Source organism: Chiloscyllium plagiosum, chromosome 15, assembly GCF_004010195.1.
Source record: "Chiloscyllium plagiosum isolate BGI_BamShark_2017 chromosome 15, ASM401019v2, whole genome shotgun sequence".
In the NCBI taxonomy this organism is placed as follows: domain Eukaryota; kingdom Metazoa; phylum Chordata; class Chondrichthyes; order Orectolobiformes; family Hemiscylliidae; genus Chiloscyllium; species Chiloscyllium plagiosum.
In genome coordinates this window covers 29,121,976-29,143,404 of record NC_057724.1, presented here as the reverse complement: position 1 = coordinate 29,143,404, position 21,429 = coordinate 29,121,976, and the positions used below count along the sequence as shown (strand labels likewise).

General features: G+C 38.8%; 1 protein-coding gene across 1 annotated transcript in view; it reads left to right on the top strand.

The window, feature by feature from the left end:
• The window catches only part of f8 (coagulation factor VIII, procoagulant component), a 98,570-nt gene that overhangs the window by 8,599 nt on the left and 68,542 nt on the right, over nt 1-21,429 (top strand). The window contains exons 3-9 of the mRNA XM_043704576.1: nt 7,166-7,288; nt 8,667-8,879; nt 10,203-10,385; nt 11,727-11,948; nt 13,318-13,576; nt 16,739-16,919; nt 20,280-20,361. Coding sequence (XP_043560511.1) covers nt 7,166-7,288; nt 8,667-8,879; nt 10,203-10,385; nt 11,727-11,948; nt 13,318-13,576; nt 16,739-16,919; nt 20,280-20,361 — 1,263 coding nt within the window. The remainder of the gene's footprint in view (nt 1-7,165; nt 7,289-8,666; nt 8,880-10,202; nt 10,386-11,726; nt 11,949-13,317; nt 13,577-16,738; nt 16,920-20,279; nt 20,362-21,429) is intronic.

The window sequence follows — 21,429 nt, the reverse complement described above, 5'->3', positions numbered from 1 at the left end:
TCTTATTGTAACTATTTGATTGTGACCCATAGAATGAATCATAGAGTCCCAACAATGCGGAGACAGGCCATTTGGCCCATCAAGTCCGCACTGATATCAAGTTTCATGTGACAGTCTCTTGTTTTTTTTTCTGCACCCATGTAATCTATATGTGCATGGTCTAGCATGTCTGTGCAATTATGACTCATTTGGGCTTGAAGATTATATTCTTAGAGAGTCCTAATTCATCTCTGATTGGCATAGAGAATGTATTAACTTGGGTACCTTTTGGATGCATTCAGGTCATCTACTGACAATTGTCTTTTTGAGGTATTGCAGCTATCCAACATCTGATGTAGCTGGCTGAATCTGCTCTGTTTGGTTGTCACAAAATGTATGAGATCAATGTTTCAGTGCGGAATCTTTGTTGTTGCAACTGACAGACTTGTCATCCCATGGCTCATAATAATATATAGATCCATGCGTAGCATTAGACCAATAGTAGCTAGTGAATTGGTTTCATCCGGGTAAAATGTTTCGGATATCCATCCCACGGATCCACATTGGGATTTAAAATGGATAACGGCAATGTATGTGTCAACATAACTGGGAAGATTGTGACAAAAATCATATCATATTGCCATCCAAAATATATAACTGTATAAATCCCAATGAAACTACCAAAATGACCTATCTGCCTGACTGACTGCTACTCAGGCCAAAGCAATTCACATTGGATTACCTCAGTAACAGTGAAAAATACCTCTACTTATTGTAATATATTTAACTTTCACAATGACAGGGAAATGAAAGGTTGCTAATTTATGCAACTTCAGCTATACCCTCTCAAAATCCCAAATACACACATGTTCAATCACAATTAAGACAGACAAAAGACAAACTGTTTAACACGTGCACTATGGGTTGAAACAAAGACAATCTGAAGAAAATTTCAGAGATCCAAAGTCCACACCAAAAGATGGACAGTTAATTTCTCACAGTCCTTTTGATGTTTGCAATGATGGCATGCTATTGTTTACAGAATGATTGTCATTCTTTCATTCAATGGTTGATCACATGGACCCAGGCTTTCTTCTTATTTTAGATTTGAAGCTTTTTTGGTCTTTTCCAAAAGAGAGATGGATGCTTTCTGTCCACAAGTTGTGGAAATGTTCCTCCTCCTAGCACTTAGAGCTTTTTAACAGACTGTAACTCAACCAGAGAGCTGTTGTCAGGCAAAGTTGCCTCACCTTGTAAGATTCTCTGTCTCACGCCATTTCAAATTTTCCCTTTCACTGCTTCAACATTGCGTTGCACAGTTCAACAAAATGTAACACTTGAATTTTTAAGTTGAAAAATCTCTTCTGGTTTTTCTTATAGCTTTTTAACTCTCATGTCACTTTAAAGTCACAAAAAAAGGACAAAAGATGCTCTCTCACATTTGGGATGTTGGACCAGTTGTTAGCAGTTAGTTTCTGCTGTGTGGATTATACCATATTTTTCCAGTTTCCTGAGTATATCTCATATATATGTTAAGGGTTGATGTTTGGATTTATACCAGTGTCAATACCGGCACTCAGTGCACATTTCCATTCCTTCTGGAATATATCATTTGGGCTGGAGGGAAATGCTTCCACCTTTCTGATGATGGCCATATGTTTTGTCAGGTTGACCACATGCCAATTGGTGTCTGCAAGCTGGAACATTGTTACCTCTTTTACTTCATTAACATGCATGTGGACTCTTCCTCACTTTCTGCTGTGAAGTGTTCTGATGCTCTATGAGTTTCTATGGTGATTGGACCTTTTACACATTTCAGCCCAATAAGTTGCATAGATCGTAATATTTCCAGATACTGTCTTGATGGGTGAAACAAGCCATAGTTCATGCAGGATTTGCAAGTTCCAGTGAACATGTTGATGGCTGTGGTAGTTGTTCCAGAGTCAGGCACTTGCTATTGTTTTGAACCTCATTTTTTGTGTAGTAGTGTGTCTTGGTATGCTCCTTATGTTTGTCCTGAAGTGCATTACAGAAAAGATTGGATAGATGCAGGAGAAATGACAAGTCCCAATAGCCTTTCAGCTAACGTAGCTTCCATGAAGTCAAATTCGATCAACAGCTGCCTACAAACCAGTGGATTGTTTCACCTGTTTAAAGATGGTAGGACATCATCTCAAGTCTGTGCATCCTGAAACTTGCCTGAACTTTAAATTGATTATGTAAAATTTGAAAAAAAATTGCTAGGGTCTTTGTGTTCATCATCAGAGGCACCAGAGGATTAAATTCTCCATAACTCATTAGTGTCCAAAGCACAACAAAATTTGACTGATTGTTATTCTTTATCAGTTACCTGCCGATCTATAAAGCTTGGTTCTTTCTTTGAACAATTGAAGTTGTGATAGAAGCTCAAATGTGTACCGATTCATATTTGCTTTCCATCTCTTTGCACCTTAAAGTGCCACTGTGAGAATTGGTGTTATGTAGTAGCGTATTTCTAAGTTTTTGTCAGCTTTTCTGCTCTTTTTAAAATTTATGTTAGTGTCTCTTTAAAAATTGTCAGAGGCACCAGAGGATTAAATTCTCCATAACTCATTAGTGTCCAAAGCACAACAAAATTTGACTGATTGTTATTCTTTATCAGTTACCCGCCGATCTATAAAGCTTGGTTCTTTCTTTGAACAATTGAAGTTGTGATAGAAGCTCAAATGTGTAACGATTCATATTTGCTTTCCATCTCTTTGCACCTTAAAGTGCCAGTGTGAGAATTGGTGTTATGTAGTAGCGTGTTTCTAAGTTTTTGTCAGCTTTTCTGCTCTTTTTAAAATTTATGTTAGTGTCTCTTTAAAAATTGCAATCTTGTAGTAGCAATTTTCTGCCTAAAGATGGCATTCATGATAAAAGCAGATTGATGATATCACAAGAATATAAGAAAATGAAAAACAGGACGAGGCCATTCAATCCCTCAAGCCTGCACTACCATTCTAAAGATCATGACTGACCTGTCCCGTGTCTCAACTCCTCTTTTATCTCAGTTTCTGATAGCCCTCAATTCTGTGGTATTTCAAAAATTTATCTCCCTCCCCTTGAAATATGTTCAATGATCTAGCCTCCTTCTCTGTTGCCGAGAATTCCAAACATTCTATCCTCTGAGAAGAGAAATTCCTTCACACTTCAGTTCTAAATGAGTGTCCCCTTATTCTGTAACTATATCGCCTACTTAAAGACTCCCCCACTGGTGGGAACATCTTCAACATCTATGCTGTCAATATCTACTGTCAGGATCTTATTCATTCAACAAAGTCAGTCCTCATTCTTCTGAACCCTAATGAATAAAGGTCTAACCTATCTAACCTGTTTAACCATTATCAATAGATCAATGCCTTCATCACGGGAATCAGACTACAGAATCTGTTTTGAACCATCTTCAGTGGCAGTATATCTTTTCCTACATCAAGGGACCAAACTATACACAGTACTGCAGGTGCAGCTTCAATAACAGTGTACAGTTGTAACAAAACTTCCCTGTTTGAAACTTCAACATCATAGCAAAATTCCATTTGCTTTCTTATTTACTTGCTGCACTTGTATGCGAACGTTTTGTGTTTCAGACAAGAACCTCCAGGTTCCTCTGTGCTGCACTTTTTTTGGAGACTCTCACCGTTTAAATAACAGTCTGCCCTTATGATTCTTCCTACCGAAGTGAATGACCTTAAACCTTCCTACATTAAGTTCCACCTACCAAATGTTTGGCCACTCATTCAGTCATCCATATTCCCTTACAAATTCTTTACTTTAATTCCAATCCTTATCACATGCTTTTCCAACTATATTTGTATGATCAGCAATATTGGATACATTACATTCTGCCTCTTCTCCAAGTCATTAATATAAATAATAAATAACTGAGGTCCTAGGACTGATCTTGAGACACCACACAATTTATTGTCTTTCTATCCTCAAAAAGACCCAATAATTCTGACTCTATCTTTTGTATGTTAAGCAATCTTCAATCCATGCAAATACATTGGCCGCCAAAACAAAACTGTGAGTTCCTATCTTGTGAATATCCTTTAAATGTCATCTCATAGAATGCCATTTAGAAATCAAAATAAACTACATCTACTGGTTTCCCTTTATCAACGTTGCTTGTTAAATCCTTCAAGAACTTTAACAAATTTATCAAACACAATTTCCCTCTCACAAAATCATGTTTATTCTGTTTGATTATTTTAACTCTTTCTAAAGATCCTGTTATTTCCTCCTTAATAATGGACTCTAGCATTTTCCCAGTGACAGTTGTTAGGCTAACTGGCCTACATTTTCCTGCTTTCTGCCTCCCTCCCTTCTTCAACAAGGATGTCACATTGATGGTTTCCAATCCACATGAACCCTCCAGGATTCCAGCGAGTTCTGAAGTGTTTCTACCAATGTCCCCACTTCTTTTAAATTCCTTTGCTGCCAGCTATTGGGTCCTAGTGACTTGTCTGTCTTTAATTCCAGTAGCTCGTCAAATATTTGTCCCTTGTGATAGAGGCTGTTATTTCCATTACCACCTTGCTTATCTTTTACATCTTGGGATGCTTAATGTCCGCCACAATGAAAACTGAGGTAAATACTGGTTTAAATTTTCTGTTGTTTTCCTGTTCCAAGTATCAAGTCCCAGCCACATCCGCTGGGATCCCACTCTCACTTTCGCAACTCTCTTTATATTCCTTTGGAAACACATTCTATTTGTTTTTATATTTCTTGCGAATTGACTTTCATAGTCATTTTTTTCCTTTTTTATTAACTATTTAGTCATCTGTTGCTAGATCGAAAAAAAAATTCCCAATCCTCAGACCCAACACGAGTTGTTGCCAATGTTTTTGATTAAATACTCTCCTCGAACACTTTTGGTAACCGCAGTTGGGTTATCCTTTTCATTGAGTTCCTTCTTTTTGACCAGAATAATATTTTTGAGCATTATGAAATATCTACTTGTTTGTCACTGCTCATCTACTCACCTGCCCCTTAGTCTGTTTTTCCAGCTTGCTTTAGACAACTCTTGCTTCATTTCTCGGTAATTACCCTTATTTCAGTAAATGCCATTATTTGAGACTCAAGTTGCTCTCCCTCAAACTAAATTTGAAGTTCTACCCTGTTATGGTTGCTACCCCCTACAGTATCCTTAGCTACATTTGGGGCGGCATGGGGGCTTAGTGGTTAATCCAAAGGTGTGCAGGTAGGTGAATTGGCCATGCTAAGTTGCCCATAGTGTTAGGTGCATTAGTCAGGGGTAAATATAGGGTAGGGGAATGGGTCTGGGTGGGTAACTCTTCAAAGGGTCGGTGTGGACTTGTTGGGCTGTAGGTAATCTAATGAGGAAACAGCTTCTACTGAGGGATCTCATAATGTGTAATGAGGCAATCTAATGTAATTAGATGTAATCTAATTTCTTATTAATCCTGCCTCATTACATATTATGAGATCCCTCAGTAGAAGCTATTTCCTCATCCTTTCTATATTATTGGTAAATATGTGGAACACATTGACTAGATCCTTTCCCTCCACTTCACGTTTCTCCACACCCCCGAAGAGATTCTGTACCTTGGCACCAGGTGGGCAATACAGAGCCTTTGGGATTTATATCTTTGCTGCAGAGAACAGTGTCTATTCCCATACTATTCCCATTCCCATCGCCCATTCTTATTACATTTCTCTTTTGTCCTCCCACTTGAATGGTACTCTGTACCATAATGTTGCTCATCTTCACTGCACTATCCAAGGAGCATGAATGTCATATCTATTGGATATAGGCGCTGGTTGAGGCTCCTCCAAAGCTACATACTGGATCAGATGTGTTTTCTTCTATTTTCACTTTGAAAAGGAAAAATGGTGGAATCACCAGATGGCTATATACAAGCAAGCCTTTTTAATGTAAGAAACTGCTTTATCAGTGTTTACAAGCTGTCTTTTCTTCTAGAAGAACTTCTGTGCTGTCCTTTCAGGTCCTTTTTAAAAACTAATTTTTTAAATAGAGTCAGGTATGTCTCCCATTTTTGATTCCTTTAAGGAAAGAGAGAGTACTCACAGATGTGTCTTGCTTCCGGTAAAAAGTCTGTACTCCAGCACAGGTTTGTAGCCTTTAGTTATGGCTATAGTTATAAATGTAGCTCTGTACTGGACAGATTGATGGATGATTGTTAGGAAAACATAATTCACAACTACTTGCGGCACTGTTACTTTTTCAGCTTTTACTTACTGCTGTGAATAGGCTGTAACGACTATATTTTACTACACACTGACTGCCACTGTCTTCTAAGACCCATATACTGCCACACAACATATTCCACAGATAGCTTGGGTCTTCTTCAGTTAGATATTTGAAGTTTATTTCCAAAATTAACTACTTGCAAAGTTATGGATTTACACATCTAGTCTGAGTTCTATGCTTACTGATATTGCTTTATGTTACACATGCAACCAACTGACTACACTGACTCTATAACAAGGTGAATGATGAAGGTGAGGCAGATGCATCCATGCTGGAACCTCGTATGTTGTGATATAAAGTAACTGTTTTAACGGCACATGGTATTGAATCTGTGCCATAATATGACAGATATTTTTCCTCTGGAATTTGGAAAGTATTTCCTCTTTGACTTGGACTCGGATACTGAGTCCCATGATCTGTATTTGTGCCCCAGGTTAGGAAAACATATCTGTTCTCTTCCAACACGCAATAATTTGCATGTCCGCTGGTTATTTTCAGAAAAGTTCAGCAAAGGTGAGACTGAGAGAAACCTACGAGGACATTGGAAAATTTGATTGCTCAGTGAGAAAGGAGCAGTAAAACAAGCTCACTCATCCCAATTAACTGCTCTGTTTCACACTCCGTCAGATTGTTTGTTGTTTATTATTCTGATTTCCCATGAAGCAGGTCCTTTGCAGCACCTTCCTCACAAGCCCTGCACAATATCAACAATACATTCTATTTGGTTTAATTTATTTCATTACAGCTGATGGGAAAATGTTTGATATATTAAAGGTTTTATTCAGACAAAGGCACTTGTTGGTGACACAGGACATCCCAAGTCCTACCTGCTTACTCATTTGACATTGTCCTATGGATCCAAAACAACATATAAAATAAAGCAATATAGGAGTCAAATACACCAATTAAAACATAGGTATCTGTATTTCCTAGGGATTCTGGGTCCCACAATTCGAGCTGAAGTCAATGACAAAGTTATAATCCATTTTAAGAACTTGGCTTCGCGGCCTCTCAGCATTCACCCATTTGGGATCTCCTACTGGAAGATGTCGGAAGGTGAGTCCAACATAATTTCTGATAGGCTTTCAGATAATTATGTATACAATGTTGCCAATAAAAGATATTAGCCACAAAGTTGATAATGGTAGTTTATCCATGATATGAATATTTATAAGTTTCAGTTCACTTATATATTTAAATATTTGTATATTGAAAACCAAGAAGGGAAATCATTGCTACAAAACTCATTTTCACCTTCTTCAGCATCAATATAACTGGCCTAACAAAGCAAAGTTACTGTTGTAATAATAGATAATGAATAAGAGATATATCTGAGGTTTCAAAACTGTAACAATAAATTAGATTCACATCACTATTATGAGGCAGTGCTCCAAAAAACATTCATGCCTTTGACATCTTGTGTTGAAATGTTTGTGGACGAGTACTGGAGTTCGGCTTGAAATCATAGTCTCCTGACCGAGCCAAGCTGACACAACAACAAATGTCAATGTGACTTTGTGACAATTGCATTCATAATATCAAAAATAGTTTGAAAATGTTTAACATAAAAGAATATACATATTTACAAGAGCACACAATTTCTTCAAAAGTAACCAAGAAAATGTTCTGAAATTGCCCCATAATTTTCCAAGACCAAAAGTATAGAACGTTGGTTGGACTTGAAGAATATAAACTATTGTAAACCTATACCCTACTACTAATGCTACTTTCTATAATAGTGTGTGTCAGAGTCTTAGATTCAGGAACATTTGTCATCTTTCACCAGTCTTCCAGTTTGGCAAATATATGAGAATCAACAAACACAAAGAAATTATCTATCTTTACATATTAAGCCTTATATCCTAATACCAATTATAGGAGTAAGTTTTCCGTTATAGAAAGAATCATGGCTCTGTTCAGTGCAGTATGAAATAATGCAGATAAACAGCCATGGAATGTAAATGCACCCACCCTACGAGACCACCAGCAAATGGAATAATTACCTCACTCCCAAATACCACTTACAAAAATCTTGATTCTATACTTTCATTTTCTCCACACCACCATTTGACTAAATGATAATGAAATTCAATATAAACGAACAAGTCTATTCATTAGCACAGCGATGCTAAATATAGCACTGTTGTGTTCTTGGCGATATTGAAACAAGATTGGGTTAAGTTCACTCAATCAGGCTAATCCAGATCACAATACAAGGCGTTTAAGTTGTCGCAGTCCTTAATATAAGCATAAAAAGGATGTCATAAACCATTATACATGGTAATTAAATAAATATTTTCAATGTAACCTGATACTTTAATAGTTAAGGACATTTTGCTACACATTAACAAACTGACTATTACAGTTGCTTTGCTCCAGACTTTCTGTATATCTTTTTGTGAGTTATAACTAATTAAGAATAATCTTTACTAAGGAGCTTCATACAATGACCACACATCCATGCCTGAAAAGAAAGATGACATAGTGCCACCCAAAGGTGAATACGTATACGTCTGGGAAATTACTAAGGACCTTGGCCCAATGAATGGTGATTCCAATTGTCTTACCTATGCTTACTCTTCATACGTGGATCCTGTGAGAGATTTCAATTCGGGTTTAATTGGAGCCATGCTTGTATGTAGACAAGGTGAGTGTGAATAAGATGCAGGAATAAGACAGAAATTTGCATTAAGGGGTGGTGCTGCACTCCAAACCACACCCCTTCCCCACCACCACCATTACCATGACCGTTCACTCTGTCCAGATAAAGAATTGAACCAGCCTCTGCCTGTCTAGGAAGCTCTGACCAGATTTTACAACTATCAGAATAAAAACTGCTTGCTGCTGTAATTTTGGAGTTGTCCTCATCTCAGAGCTGCTGGCCATTCAGATACAGCAACACATGCGCCCCATGCCCCCAACCACCCAAACATCTCATGCCCCAGCCAGGTCACCGTGGTCTACGCAGCAGCCACATACTGTGGGACTCCCAGCAGAGCAAGGAGGAAAACATTCAGTGGCCATTAATTTGGCATTGAAGGACTTCCATTGGGCCAAGGGCAGGCAGGCCACCTACCACCAAACAAGCCAGTTGTTAAATTGCAACAGAGGATTGCAGGCACAGCAACCCCATGTTGTGGCACCCAATTGAACAACCCAGCCTACTCCCTGCCTGCCTGCCTGTTAGCTCCTGGAATGGATGTAAAATTCCAGCCAATATTCAATTGCCTCTGTCAAACCTTGTATGTCTATTCCAAGTGATATTTTGCAGCAAAGACCATGAGTCTCATTTGCTCATATTATCTGATGAAACTGATTTAGCAGAGTTTGACTCTCCCATTCTCTAACACTATTATTGTTAAACTTAATTAATCTTCTTTAATTCTACTGCTTTACTGAGTAATATTACTAAAGCTATTTTTGACTGTATAGTTTGTTGCCTTCGACTTGCTGCATACAGGTAAACTCACCATAGTCTTACTGCACCATAAGTGCTCTCCTGTTAGAGGCAGACAACTGGTGGTGGTTTTACCTGAGGGTCACCACACCTCAGACAAGGTGGGGGGTGGGGGGGGGGGGAGGAGATTGAGAGGGAGAATCCTTCATGGTAACCTCAGCCAGTGCAGGAATTGAACCCATGCTGTTCATATCACTCTGCTTTACAAATTGGCCATCCAAGTTGAAACTTTATTGCTGGAACAGCACAGCAGGTCAGGCAGCATCCAGGGAACAGGAGGCAGCATCCAGGGAACAGGAGATTCGACGTTTCGGGCACAGGCCCTTCTTCAGGAATCAATTGGCCATCCAGCCAACTGAGTTAACCTAAACTGCATATACACAGGTATAGTTAGTTACTGCAACCTATTTTCTAAGTTGATATATGTAACTTATCCAACATTTTTTCTTTAACTTGTTCTGTATCTTCAAATAAAACATGATGTTATTTGAATTGTAAATTTTGTCACTTCAGGATCTTTAGACGAATTTGGAAAGCAAATGGATCGGCAGGAGTTTGTGCTTTTGTTCTCAGTCATTGATGAAAGTAAAAGCCTGTATCTTGAAACAGACAGGATCAGATACAGACTTCCTGGCCCTAGGAATGCCAAAGGGAGGATGTACTCAATAAATGGTTATACCAATGTTTCCTTACCAGGTGAGTATAAACACATTCCTTAAAGCTGAGTGCTTAGTTATTCATGAAGGCAGATTGTTGTTAATGTATAATTAAACACAACAATTAAACAAAAAAAAGCCTAATTAAGTATTGGAATTTATTACAAGGGTATGGGAATAGAGAAGTGAAAAAAAATGATGTGAATTGGACAGTGTTTTGGTCAGACCCCATCTGGACCTGAGTTCAGTTTTGGTCTCCACATCTCTGGAAAGTCATATTGAACTTGCGGGAGTACAGTGCACATTTCCCAGAATGATACTGGGGTGTCAAGGGTTAAATTAAGAGAACAGGCTGAATAAGCCTGGCTTGTATTCCTTCAGGTGTGAAAGATGAGGAGTGATCTGGTATCAAGTATATAATACAATGGAAAAGTTTCTGGTGTGGGAATTCACAAAAATCTTAAAATTAGAACTTGACAATTCGGGAGAGAAATCAACAACTTTCCACAGAAAAGATGGTCGTACTCTGAAATTGTTGCTCTGAGAGGCTGTAGGTGCTGGGATGACTGGAATTTGTATTAGTCAGATTGAAAGCCATCCAGGGAAATGGATCAAAGATGGACACATGGTGCTGAGCTGCTGAATGGCCCTAATCTCTCTGAATTATAGAGCAAACAATAAATTTGCTGACAGTCTCTATGTTCTATTGGAGTTAAATATTCTTATTCACTGATTTACTCCACATGAATTTCCTGTATTGCAGCTTTATAAAAATTTGTTCTGAGCACTTTAATGTCATACTAAATAAGAATATCAAAACCTGTTCGTGTCTGAATAATGTTTGAAAATTATTGGAACTGTCCTGTTTAAATGTGACTCATGTTGCATATACCTAGACAGTCCACAAATCAACAACACCCAAGATGTTTGACATAATCCAGCTCATAGGAGAAAACTGCATATCAATTAGGTGAGATGACAACATGGTGAGGTCTTAATAAAAATGGGTCTCTCACCACTCACAAGGATGAATCTCATCTTGCTGTACAACATTTTATTGAAAAATTGACCTTTTTCATCTTGATGTTGGGATGCTCCTTGCTGGCCACGTCAGACCTCATTTTCAAGTTCCCATCATGTTGTTCGGGATTGGGAAGATTCCACTTAGATTCTTTTTATGCTAAGAATTTTGTTTGGTCTCATTGCTGGAAATAGGTGTTGGGAAAGTTTGAAGTTCAGTCTCAAGTTTAATACATTTTGATTTATTTGTTATTGATCTGACTCTAACCTAAAACATTAACAAATATAATGCATTAAGATTTGATATTTTTATTATCTGCCTTCAAAAGACATTTATTATTTTGGTATTACTGCTTGTCAGATCTGAATATTTGCAAAAACAAAGTCGTCAGCTGGCACCTAATAGCCATGGGCTCAAACTCGGAGTTGTACTCCATTTATTTTGGTGGATATGGGCTTCTGCTGCGCGATCACAGAGTTGTCTCAGTTGAATTGGCTCCAGCTGCATTTGTGACAGCAGAAATGATCCCAAGTTATGAAAGCAAATGGCTACTGAGCAGCCAAAACCCAAACCATCAACAAGGTAAGAACTATAGCACTTTTATGCCATGATAGCTATGCCAGTATATAAAATCAGCAAATAAACTGCCGGTTCCTTAAACAAAAGGAGTCACATAATTATGACAGCTTGTAAAGGAACTGTAAAGTTTAAAAAGTTTTCATCTTTAGTAAGAACAGTAATTGATTTTGCAACAGTGCTCTATCCTTTCAGCTTTAGTACAGGAGTCTGAATATTACCTAGAAGAATAAAACAAATGCCTATACTCAAAAGTCAGAATCTACATGAAATCAGTTTGAGGCAATCCAAGAAAGAAACCCATAACTGCTCATAATGCAGCAAATACTGGCACTTCCGCTTACACATCAGAAAGGTAGAGTATACAGGAAATGCAAGTGTTGTATTGATGCTCATCTGTTGCTCAGGTTATAGCAAATGAGACAGAGTCTAAAGTCCTTCACTCTGCCTCTAACACAAGACCAAAAGGTGCTTAATAGGACAGTGCAGATTTTAATGGATATTGTACAGCCGGTGTTTACCTTCTCTGCTGCTATTTAACAGGCTTGAATGTATTCAAATCCCCAACATTCCCATCTCTTACCTGGGTGAGTACAATAAACAGTCAATATGAGGAAATTGAATTTACACTCAAAACCAAGAAGATGAATCATTTCTGAATGCTAAGAGGCTATGGGCTTAAGGAGGGCAAATGAGGGGAACAAAAATGTGGATTGGGATTTCGTTTGCCATGATTTCTGTTCATATGCAAGCTAAGGGAGGAGGGTGTTTAAATTTCCCACCTGCATATCTTGGTGAGACATTAGGTACATGTCGCAGGATAAGCACTCTGCTTTCCTGATTTTTGAATACTTTTTCGGATTGGGCAATACCAGGCTGCTCAGCACAAGTACGTAAAATAAATTTATTGTTAGGGTTTAGCAGAGGGTCAGTTTCCCACTCCACTGCACTTTCAATGGCAGATCAGTATTCAGCCTTTATTGTCTTGCCCATAGAGTCACTTTGAAGGATGACAAATGTCCAAATACTTACGAAGACTTGTGTTTTCAGCATTTAGGAAAATATGAGATTTAGTCCATTTATTTGAGAGCATTTTGCATTTGAAAGACTTGAAAATCTATTAAGAAAAATCCACAAACTTTAAGATGAATGGAATTATTTCACAAAAGTTTGCATGCGGTTTGTGAGGACTACAGTGGGCTAATTCAGTTCTTCAAATGACCAAATACAAGCTAGCTGATGTTACTGATCAATGTAAATGCAATGATTGTGGATTACTTAATAGGGATATTTTGTTCAAGAGAATGGTTTGCTTGCTATATTGGAAGTAAATAACAAATTCTCACGTCTTTCTTTGCTGTTGTTTGTACAACAGCTGGAATGAAGGCCTACGTTAACATCAAAGGAATTTGTGAAGAAGATAACGTTTCAATTTTGAAAACTAAGGAAGTGGAAGACGAGAATTACAGTTATGATTATTTTGAATTTGAAGATGAGGAGGTCAATCATATACAAATTAACTATTTGCCACGAACAACTGTAACCAAAAGCAGGTCAATGGAATGGATTTATTATATTGCTGCTGTGGAGTGTGAATGGGATTATGCTCCAACTCTCCCAGACAACATGAACAGGTACAGTCCTTTTATTATCATTGGTGATCCTTTGGGTGCTTTCAAAACTGTCATTACCTGCAAGAATATCACCAGTAGAGCTGAGTTTAATCAACATATCTCCAGCAATGTCCCTAATAATGGTTCCTTCTGAAAGAAGTCTTCAGCAAGGAGTCTTCAAGAGTAGGTCAGTGTTCAGTTGGAGACACTTGTACAGAATGCCCAACTTCAGGGTCTGGGATATCAGTGTTCATTGGGGATGGCAAAGCAAACAACTAAATAAGCAGACAATAGTTTCATAGTCATCATTAGATTACTAATTCCAGATTATTACTGAATTCAAGTTCCAAAATCCATGGCAGGATTTAAGGCTGCGCCCTCAGAACATTATTTGATCTCTGGATTAAAAGTCCAGCAATAATATCGTGAGACCATCACCTCCCATGAGGAAATGAGGAACAACAGATTTTATGAATTTTACTAAAAATTGGTTGAGTTTCAATTTCAAGGAGTTTTTAAAAATTCATTCATAATAAGTCGGTGTCAATGAGTGGGGCAGTATTTATTGGCCACCCATAATTGTCCCTTGAACTGAATGCTTATATGGCCATTTCAGAAGGTAGTTGAGAAATGTCCACATCTTAAAGTGTTTCATGATGAGCTCCCCTCTGTGCACTCTCGTGAGTTATCTTACACGATTCTTTGTTGCTCAGTTTATTATGTGTCGACAATGCCTCTATGTTTCCACTCTTGCATCATCCTAAAATAACCAGGATTGTAAGTATTGTCCACTGCTGAGACCTTCCAGAATTTGTACCATTTTTGAGGTCTATTTGTGCCCTAGGTCAATCCCTGCCAGCCACCTATAGCCGTAAACAGTACACACAGTGGGAGGGAAGTGATAAAGCTTCTGAGATACAGAGGTGTCATGGGTAATACTTCATTGGAAAATAAATCTCACATTCATAAATATATTGCTACTTTATATCATCACCTACCAGATCAACTGTCATTATTACTGCAGCTATGTAATGAAGTTACATAGGTTACCAATCCTTAAAACTGTACCAGGGTTAGAACTCTTTCTAACAGAGTGTTACTGTTTCCCTAATGCATAACATAATATAAAATCTTGCCATTATCCAATGTGGGAGCATAACATATTGGAAAACTTTCAAAAAGATGAAAATGTTAACTGTAAGGATGCAGAACCTCTATCCTCAATTGCCCAAGCATCTGACTGACCATGTCCATGCTCCTGAGCTGACCCTGATAGAATCCCCTGACTGGGAATAGAATCCCTTGATTTGGCTGAGGACTACTCCCCTCAGACTTTGAGATATGGCCATTTGGTTGAAGTATATGCAGTGTGTTTGTTGTATGAGCTGCAGACACATGCTATAGGTGTGATGTTGAGGTAGCATGGTGTAGTACAACAACATGCCCACCTCCTTGACTATACACTGCTGACAAGCATGACAAGCTGCCTGGTTTTGTGTCTGCTCGAGAAACAAGGCAAGACTGAAAGACTGTGAGCCTGTAAGTTCTGACAGAAACAGCAAAGTGCAAAACGGAGAAGCAAAGATGCTATGAGCATCTAAGTAGGAGTAAAGTGACTGACTGTTATGAAGATGTGACTGTACTGTACTTTTAAGAAAAGTAAAAGCTAGCAGAACTACCTGACAACGCCAAGTGTTCTGAACAAGATACAATGTAACCCTTTGATCCAGCAGCTAGTATGGTTGCCTGGTAACAAAACAAAAATTTGAATTTGGCCAATCAGTTTAAATTATACCCCAAAAAATACCAAACTCCAATCAAGTTTGAATTTAGCATATTGACAATATTAAAAGCCAATGACACAATCCGATGCTTTGGAGGTATAAGACTGGAAAAAAATTGAACAGTTGAGGGAGAACTGCCAAGCCACCAACACATGCAGACTACCTGCTGAATAGCTCTTTTAAAAGGTACCTTTATCAATCAGTAACCTGTGAAAGATAATCCTTAAGAAGGAGAAAAGAAGACAGAGGAAGGTACAAAGATTCAATAGCTGGCTGGTTATGAAATTTGAATTTTTGGTAAATGTTAATTGGGGGTTTTATCGGACTAGTGCTGTAGAAGAGGAAGGTAAGGCTAGAGAAAGGAGTTGTAAGTTAGTTAATTATTCTCTGCTATACTTTAAAAAATGAAGTTGTTGATTTTTTACTTTAAATAATGACCTTTGGGATAGTGCTTGGCCTCTCGAATTTTCACAGATTACTGCACGGGATAAATCTTTTCTGTGTTGCTGGTTTAAATTAAGCAGGAGAGTTTACCCTGTGTCATAATAGTGGCCACTAAGAAAACAAGTGAATAGTTGTGAAATGCATATTGCCCTGTTGCATGAGATGGGTGCCTTCCTTGCATGGATAGAGGCCCAGCAGCAGCATTAGAATGAAAAGTGTCAAAGTGGAGTAAAGTATTCTAAATGAGTTAGAGATGTGCCATGATGATGTGTTGAGGCTGCTATGTGTCTGATGGATGGGCTTTGCAGGAATCACTGTACGTGGAGTGTATCCTATATTGGTGACTGCTGAACAAGATGGAGGCACAAAGGAGCAAGTGGTGAGCGGCAACTGCTAGGTACCTGCTCTGACTTTGGGAATTTTCAACTCTGGTTTCCCCCTTCTGTTTGGTACAATAGCAAACTGCCTATAAATGAAATGAGAATAGGTAATAATGAGATGTTAGTACATGTAAATAGGCCTCACCGCTCACTAATGGGATTCTTGTCTGGACACTAAAACATTGCTTGGAAAATCAAACTTTTAATTCAACACCAGAAATTTGTTTTTCTGATTTTCCCAACCTACTTGCCACTGTCCATGTCATGCAAGGGCTGGTGAGAAAAGGAGACCAGGGTCCTGAGTGAAGGTAAATTAAACCTATTCAGCAGATTCTCATCTTTCCAGTTCCCCTTTGTCTATGTCCCAACAGTTTGGCATTAAACAGTTTTGGGCAGACTTTAGGAACTGTCCTTTCGTGTCTGGTCTCAGCCCTGGAATAAGCATTACAACAGAAAAACACTAAAAACTAAATTAAAATAAGAAACAGCTAACGGCAAGGATTGTGGTGAAAGAAGCATTTATTGATGAAATCTACTTCCAAATATATCCTTTTCATGCTTATTTCTTCCTTCAGTGAGTTAAGACGCAAGTTTCTGGAAAGGGGTCCAGACCGAATTGGAAAGGAATATAAAAAGGCTGTTTTCGTGGAGTATACTGACAGCACCTTCACGGTTGTAAAACACAAGCCAAATCCAGAGTCGTCAAAGGGGATTCTGGGTCCAGTTTTACGTGGAGAGGTTGGAGATCGCTTTAAGGTAAAGTATTCCATTATACTTGAGTAGTTTGTGATAGAAGTGAAATGTTATGGCATGGAGCATTCTGCACGTGTCAACTGAAATTATGATAACAGCGCTTTTTTAAAATCTATTTCATGTTTAGTTTATATTTTGTATTGATAGAAACAGTTTTTAAGGAAATCTTAAAGTTACCTTGAAACACAGAAATTAGCTACTGAATCAAACAAGTCCATACTAGGTGAACACCCAAGGCCATTCTTCGGCTTGAGTCAGTACTTCTGCTGGAATTTTCTTTTAGGTCCAAGTTTGTTTTGGCAATTGTTAAGTCCAGTTGAGGAGGAATGAATTGGTATCTTTCTTGTCAATCTCCTCCATTGGCTGCCACAAATATATGTTCGAATTAGTTATACCTCAGTTATATCTCACTCCTATTAATATGCAATAAACTGTTTCAGCAGAAATAATAAGGTGCCATTTCCAAGGTTTTCTTGAATAATAGGAAAAGCAATTTTAATCATTGCTAATATATAGGAAAATAATAAAGCACAACTGCAAATACACACATACAAATCTGACAAGAGGATAGTGTCTAGTCCAAAAATGATAAAACATCATGTAGTTTAACGTTTACAATATGTCCTTGAGGTGTTAAAGTTTAACCTGTGACCATGATTGCTGAGAGGTGTTCTGGATTAACAGCAGCTGTGGTTATTGTGAATAGCTTTGAATTCCCAATGTTACAATGCTTTTCCAATTTACTTTGGCTATGGGATTTGTCCTTCCTGGATGAAAGAGACAGAGAGAGAGAAAGAGAGAGAGAGATTGACAGAGACTCTTCTTCAGTTCTAGTCACAAATCCATCTCTCCTATCAAAAGCAGCTCTCTGAAATACAATTGGTTTGTACGTTCCAATGTTTGAGATTTTTGTTTTCAAACTGTATAACTGCAAGCAATATCTTTCATCTCTAACATGTGAAATATATCATACCGGTCTAAATCATGGTAAGAGTTGCAGGTTTCTTCACATCTGGTTAGTTTCAGTCCCTTTTGATAAAAATGTTAGTATTGGTTCAGAATGGCTCTTACTTATTATTGGATTAACCTGAAGTCAGATAATGACAGCTGCTTTTACATCAGTTTTTTTTCATTTTTGAAACCATTTCAGTATTAGAAAGTCCCAGGTATTAAAAACAGATGATGTAATTCAAAAATTGATAGCCCATACTTTATCACTATTGTACCACAATGGTAGTCTAAGGCTTCTGCAGTCTGCAATTACTCAATGATGTTCGGGCCAACTGGCCTTCTAGCACCAACGTGATGGGCACTGCTTGTGGTTGTTGAAGGTGCAGCTGTACTGTCATCCTGAGAGAGGGCAAACTACTTCATTTTCATTGCAGGACAACTGCAACACTTAACAACAACTTGCATTGATTTAATGTGTTTAATGTGATTAAAAAGTCAAAAGTCACGACACAGAAATGTTACCAAATACAATTTAACATTCGTCCTTAAAAGGTGATACCAGGTTGGATGGCCAAAATCTTGGTCAGAGATTTTAAGAAGTGGCTTAAGGGAGAAAAGAGAGTTTGTGAGACAGAGATTTAAAAAGGGAATTCCAGAGTTTAGGATCAGACAGCTGAAGGCATGGCCACCATTAGTCAAACAATTCAAATAAGGTAGCTATAATGGGAAATCCTACTTTGACAATCCTGGTCATGCCAATCCATTCCTTCTTGCACTGGTCCTTGGAGCAATTTAGCTGGTATTGATCTTACCAGCTACTCCTTTCCACTTGTGATGGTAGATTTAATGGGCCACTGCTATCTCACACAGCACAAACATCTCAATATGTGCTCCAGAGAATGTGAGGGCTGTGAATACTGTTACATGGTGCCAATAACACCAGGCCCCTCTAATTCTTTCTTGAATTATGTGCCTTGTGTGCTGCAGGCTGAATCTAAGTAGCAAGTCAAATTTTCCACCCTCCCAGGTATATATAAGCTGCCTATAAGGAGCACAGTTAGTACTAGTTAAACAAATGTCTGTCTATAGATTGCCCAAAAAGCAAATATAAAGTACCACTCTGTAACACACACCAACAATGATCACACCGCATACAATCTTCACCACAAAACTGTGGAACATCTTCATGTCCATGCCTGTCACATTCGCTGATGTATTGCCTGCTTTGCTCAATTACTTTCTGATGCAACTTGTGTTTGTCGTAGGCTCTGGATTAGTGGTGCTGGAAAACCACAGCAGTTCAGGCAGCATCTGAAGAGCAGTACAATCGACATTCCGGGCAAAAGCCCTTCATCAGGAATACAGGCAGAGAGCCGTAGGCTAACAAGATTAACAAGATATCCTAGTCATGTCAACTCCAACCTGCTGAGTCCATCAGTACTGGAAATATCCATACTTCCTGATATCTGCATTATTTCCCACAACCTGAAAGTCAGAGCAATTACTCCAAACTGGTGAATAAGATGGTGTATGTGCAGATGGGGCCAGTGTCATTAGCTGTCATGTGAGAAACATCAGAATGCATCAGTGCACACGCTGCTGCTGAGATCATCTGTGTGCAGTGATGTCAGTGCTGATGCATACACAGACTGCGCCACATTTATTTTGCGTTAATTAATTTTTAAAAAGTGACAATCAGTTCCTCTTGCTGACTTGGACACTTCCTTATGCACTTCCTCGCACATGCTGATTCATTCAAGGGTGAGGCGTAGGACAGGCAGTCGTGCCAGTTGCTACCTCAGGCCATTTGTTTTGTTCCCTTTCAAAGATGGTTCTCCATTTTGTCAATTTTAAAAAATTAATTGTCGAACTCACTGCAGAGCTTTATTAAATCCTTTCTGCTCTGATGATTTTCTGCTAAACTTGGAGGTTGTTAATTTTCCTCATGACTTCAGGAATTAATTTCCAAGTTGATAGCCAAATAACTTGGCAAGATAATTCTGGGGACAATAGAAACAGCCAGTTTCCCATTTCATTTGATAAACTTCCACGTATCAGTCACCACTTTTGAATGATGACTGCTTCCTCTTTGCACATGCATGCTCTTTGCACCACCTGGAGGTGGCATTGAATCCATTTCACAGCCACAGAAAATTGGCAAGGAAAAGATGAACACACCCTAACCTCAACTAATTGAGATCTGAATCCCCGGTGCTGTCATGTTATCTAAATGTCATCAGCCTCCAATCTCTAACTTCATGCTGTGGTCAATTATTCTCAGAGTCCTATCGCACATTTCCCATTGTCTTCATTTTTAATGGGAGATCCCACTGAAAACTGTTTTATGGAAAACATTATTGACAGCAATTGCACACTGCATCTATAAATGTTGTTCTTTTCCACATGATACAGATCATCTTTAAGAATCTTGCGAGCAGACCATACAATATTAATCCACATGGACTGACAGAAATAAGGGTGGACAACACTGAAGGTAGGAAGATATTCTGTTAGAGTGACAAAGTCGACGCAGCCCCAATGGGGAAGCACTTCCCTAACTAACCTATTCAGGATTGTTATTACACACTTATAGAGGAGGTGGGACTTGAACCTGTGTTTCTTGGCCAGAGGGAGGGACATTACCACTACACTACAAGAGCTCCCATTGTCCCCACTAAGAACTTGCAAGACTACTCTGTGATCAAAAATCAGTGTACTTTGTAACGAACAGGACTGCGCTGGACTCGAAACTCTGCTTTCTCTCCACAGATGCTGCACAACTGCTGAGTTTCTCCATCTGTATCATATCTGTTCTGAGGATACCAACTTTGACAAGGATAACAGTGAAATGTCTACCTTCTTCCTCAACTGAGGATTCCCCACTGTCATGGTTGACAGAGCCCTCAGCCATGTCTGACCCATCTCCCGCATTTCTGCGCTCACCCTTCTCTTCCCTCCCACAGCACGGATAGACAATAGACAATAGGTGCAGGAGTAGGCCATTCTGCCCTTCAAGTCTGCACCACTATTCAATATGATCATGGCTGATCATCCTTAATCAGTATCCTGTTCCTGCCTTATCTCCATAACCCTTGATTCCACTATCCTTGAGAGCTCTATCCAACTCTTTCTTAAATGAATCCAGAGACTGGGCCTCCACTGCCCTCTGGGGCAGAGAATTCCTCACAGCCACCACTCTCTGGGTGAAGAGGTTTCTCTTCATCTCTGTCCTAAATGGTCTACCCCATATTTTTAAGCTGTGTCCTCTGGTTCGGCACTCACCCATCAGCAGAAACATGTTTCCTGCCTCCAGAGTGTCCAATCCTTTAATAAGCTTAAATGTCTCAATCAGATCCCCTCTCAGTCTTCTAAACTCAAGAGTATACAAGCCCAGTCGCTCCAGTCTTTCAGCGTAAGATAATCCCGCCATTCCAGGAATTGACCTCGTGAACCTACACTGCACTCCCTCAATAGCCAGAATGTCTTTCCTCAAATTCGGAGACCAGAACTGCACACTGTACTCCAGGAGTGGTCTCACCAGGGCCCTGTACAGCTGCAAAAG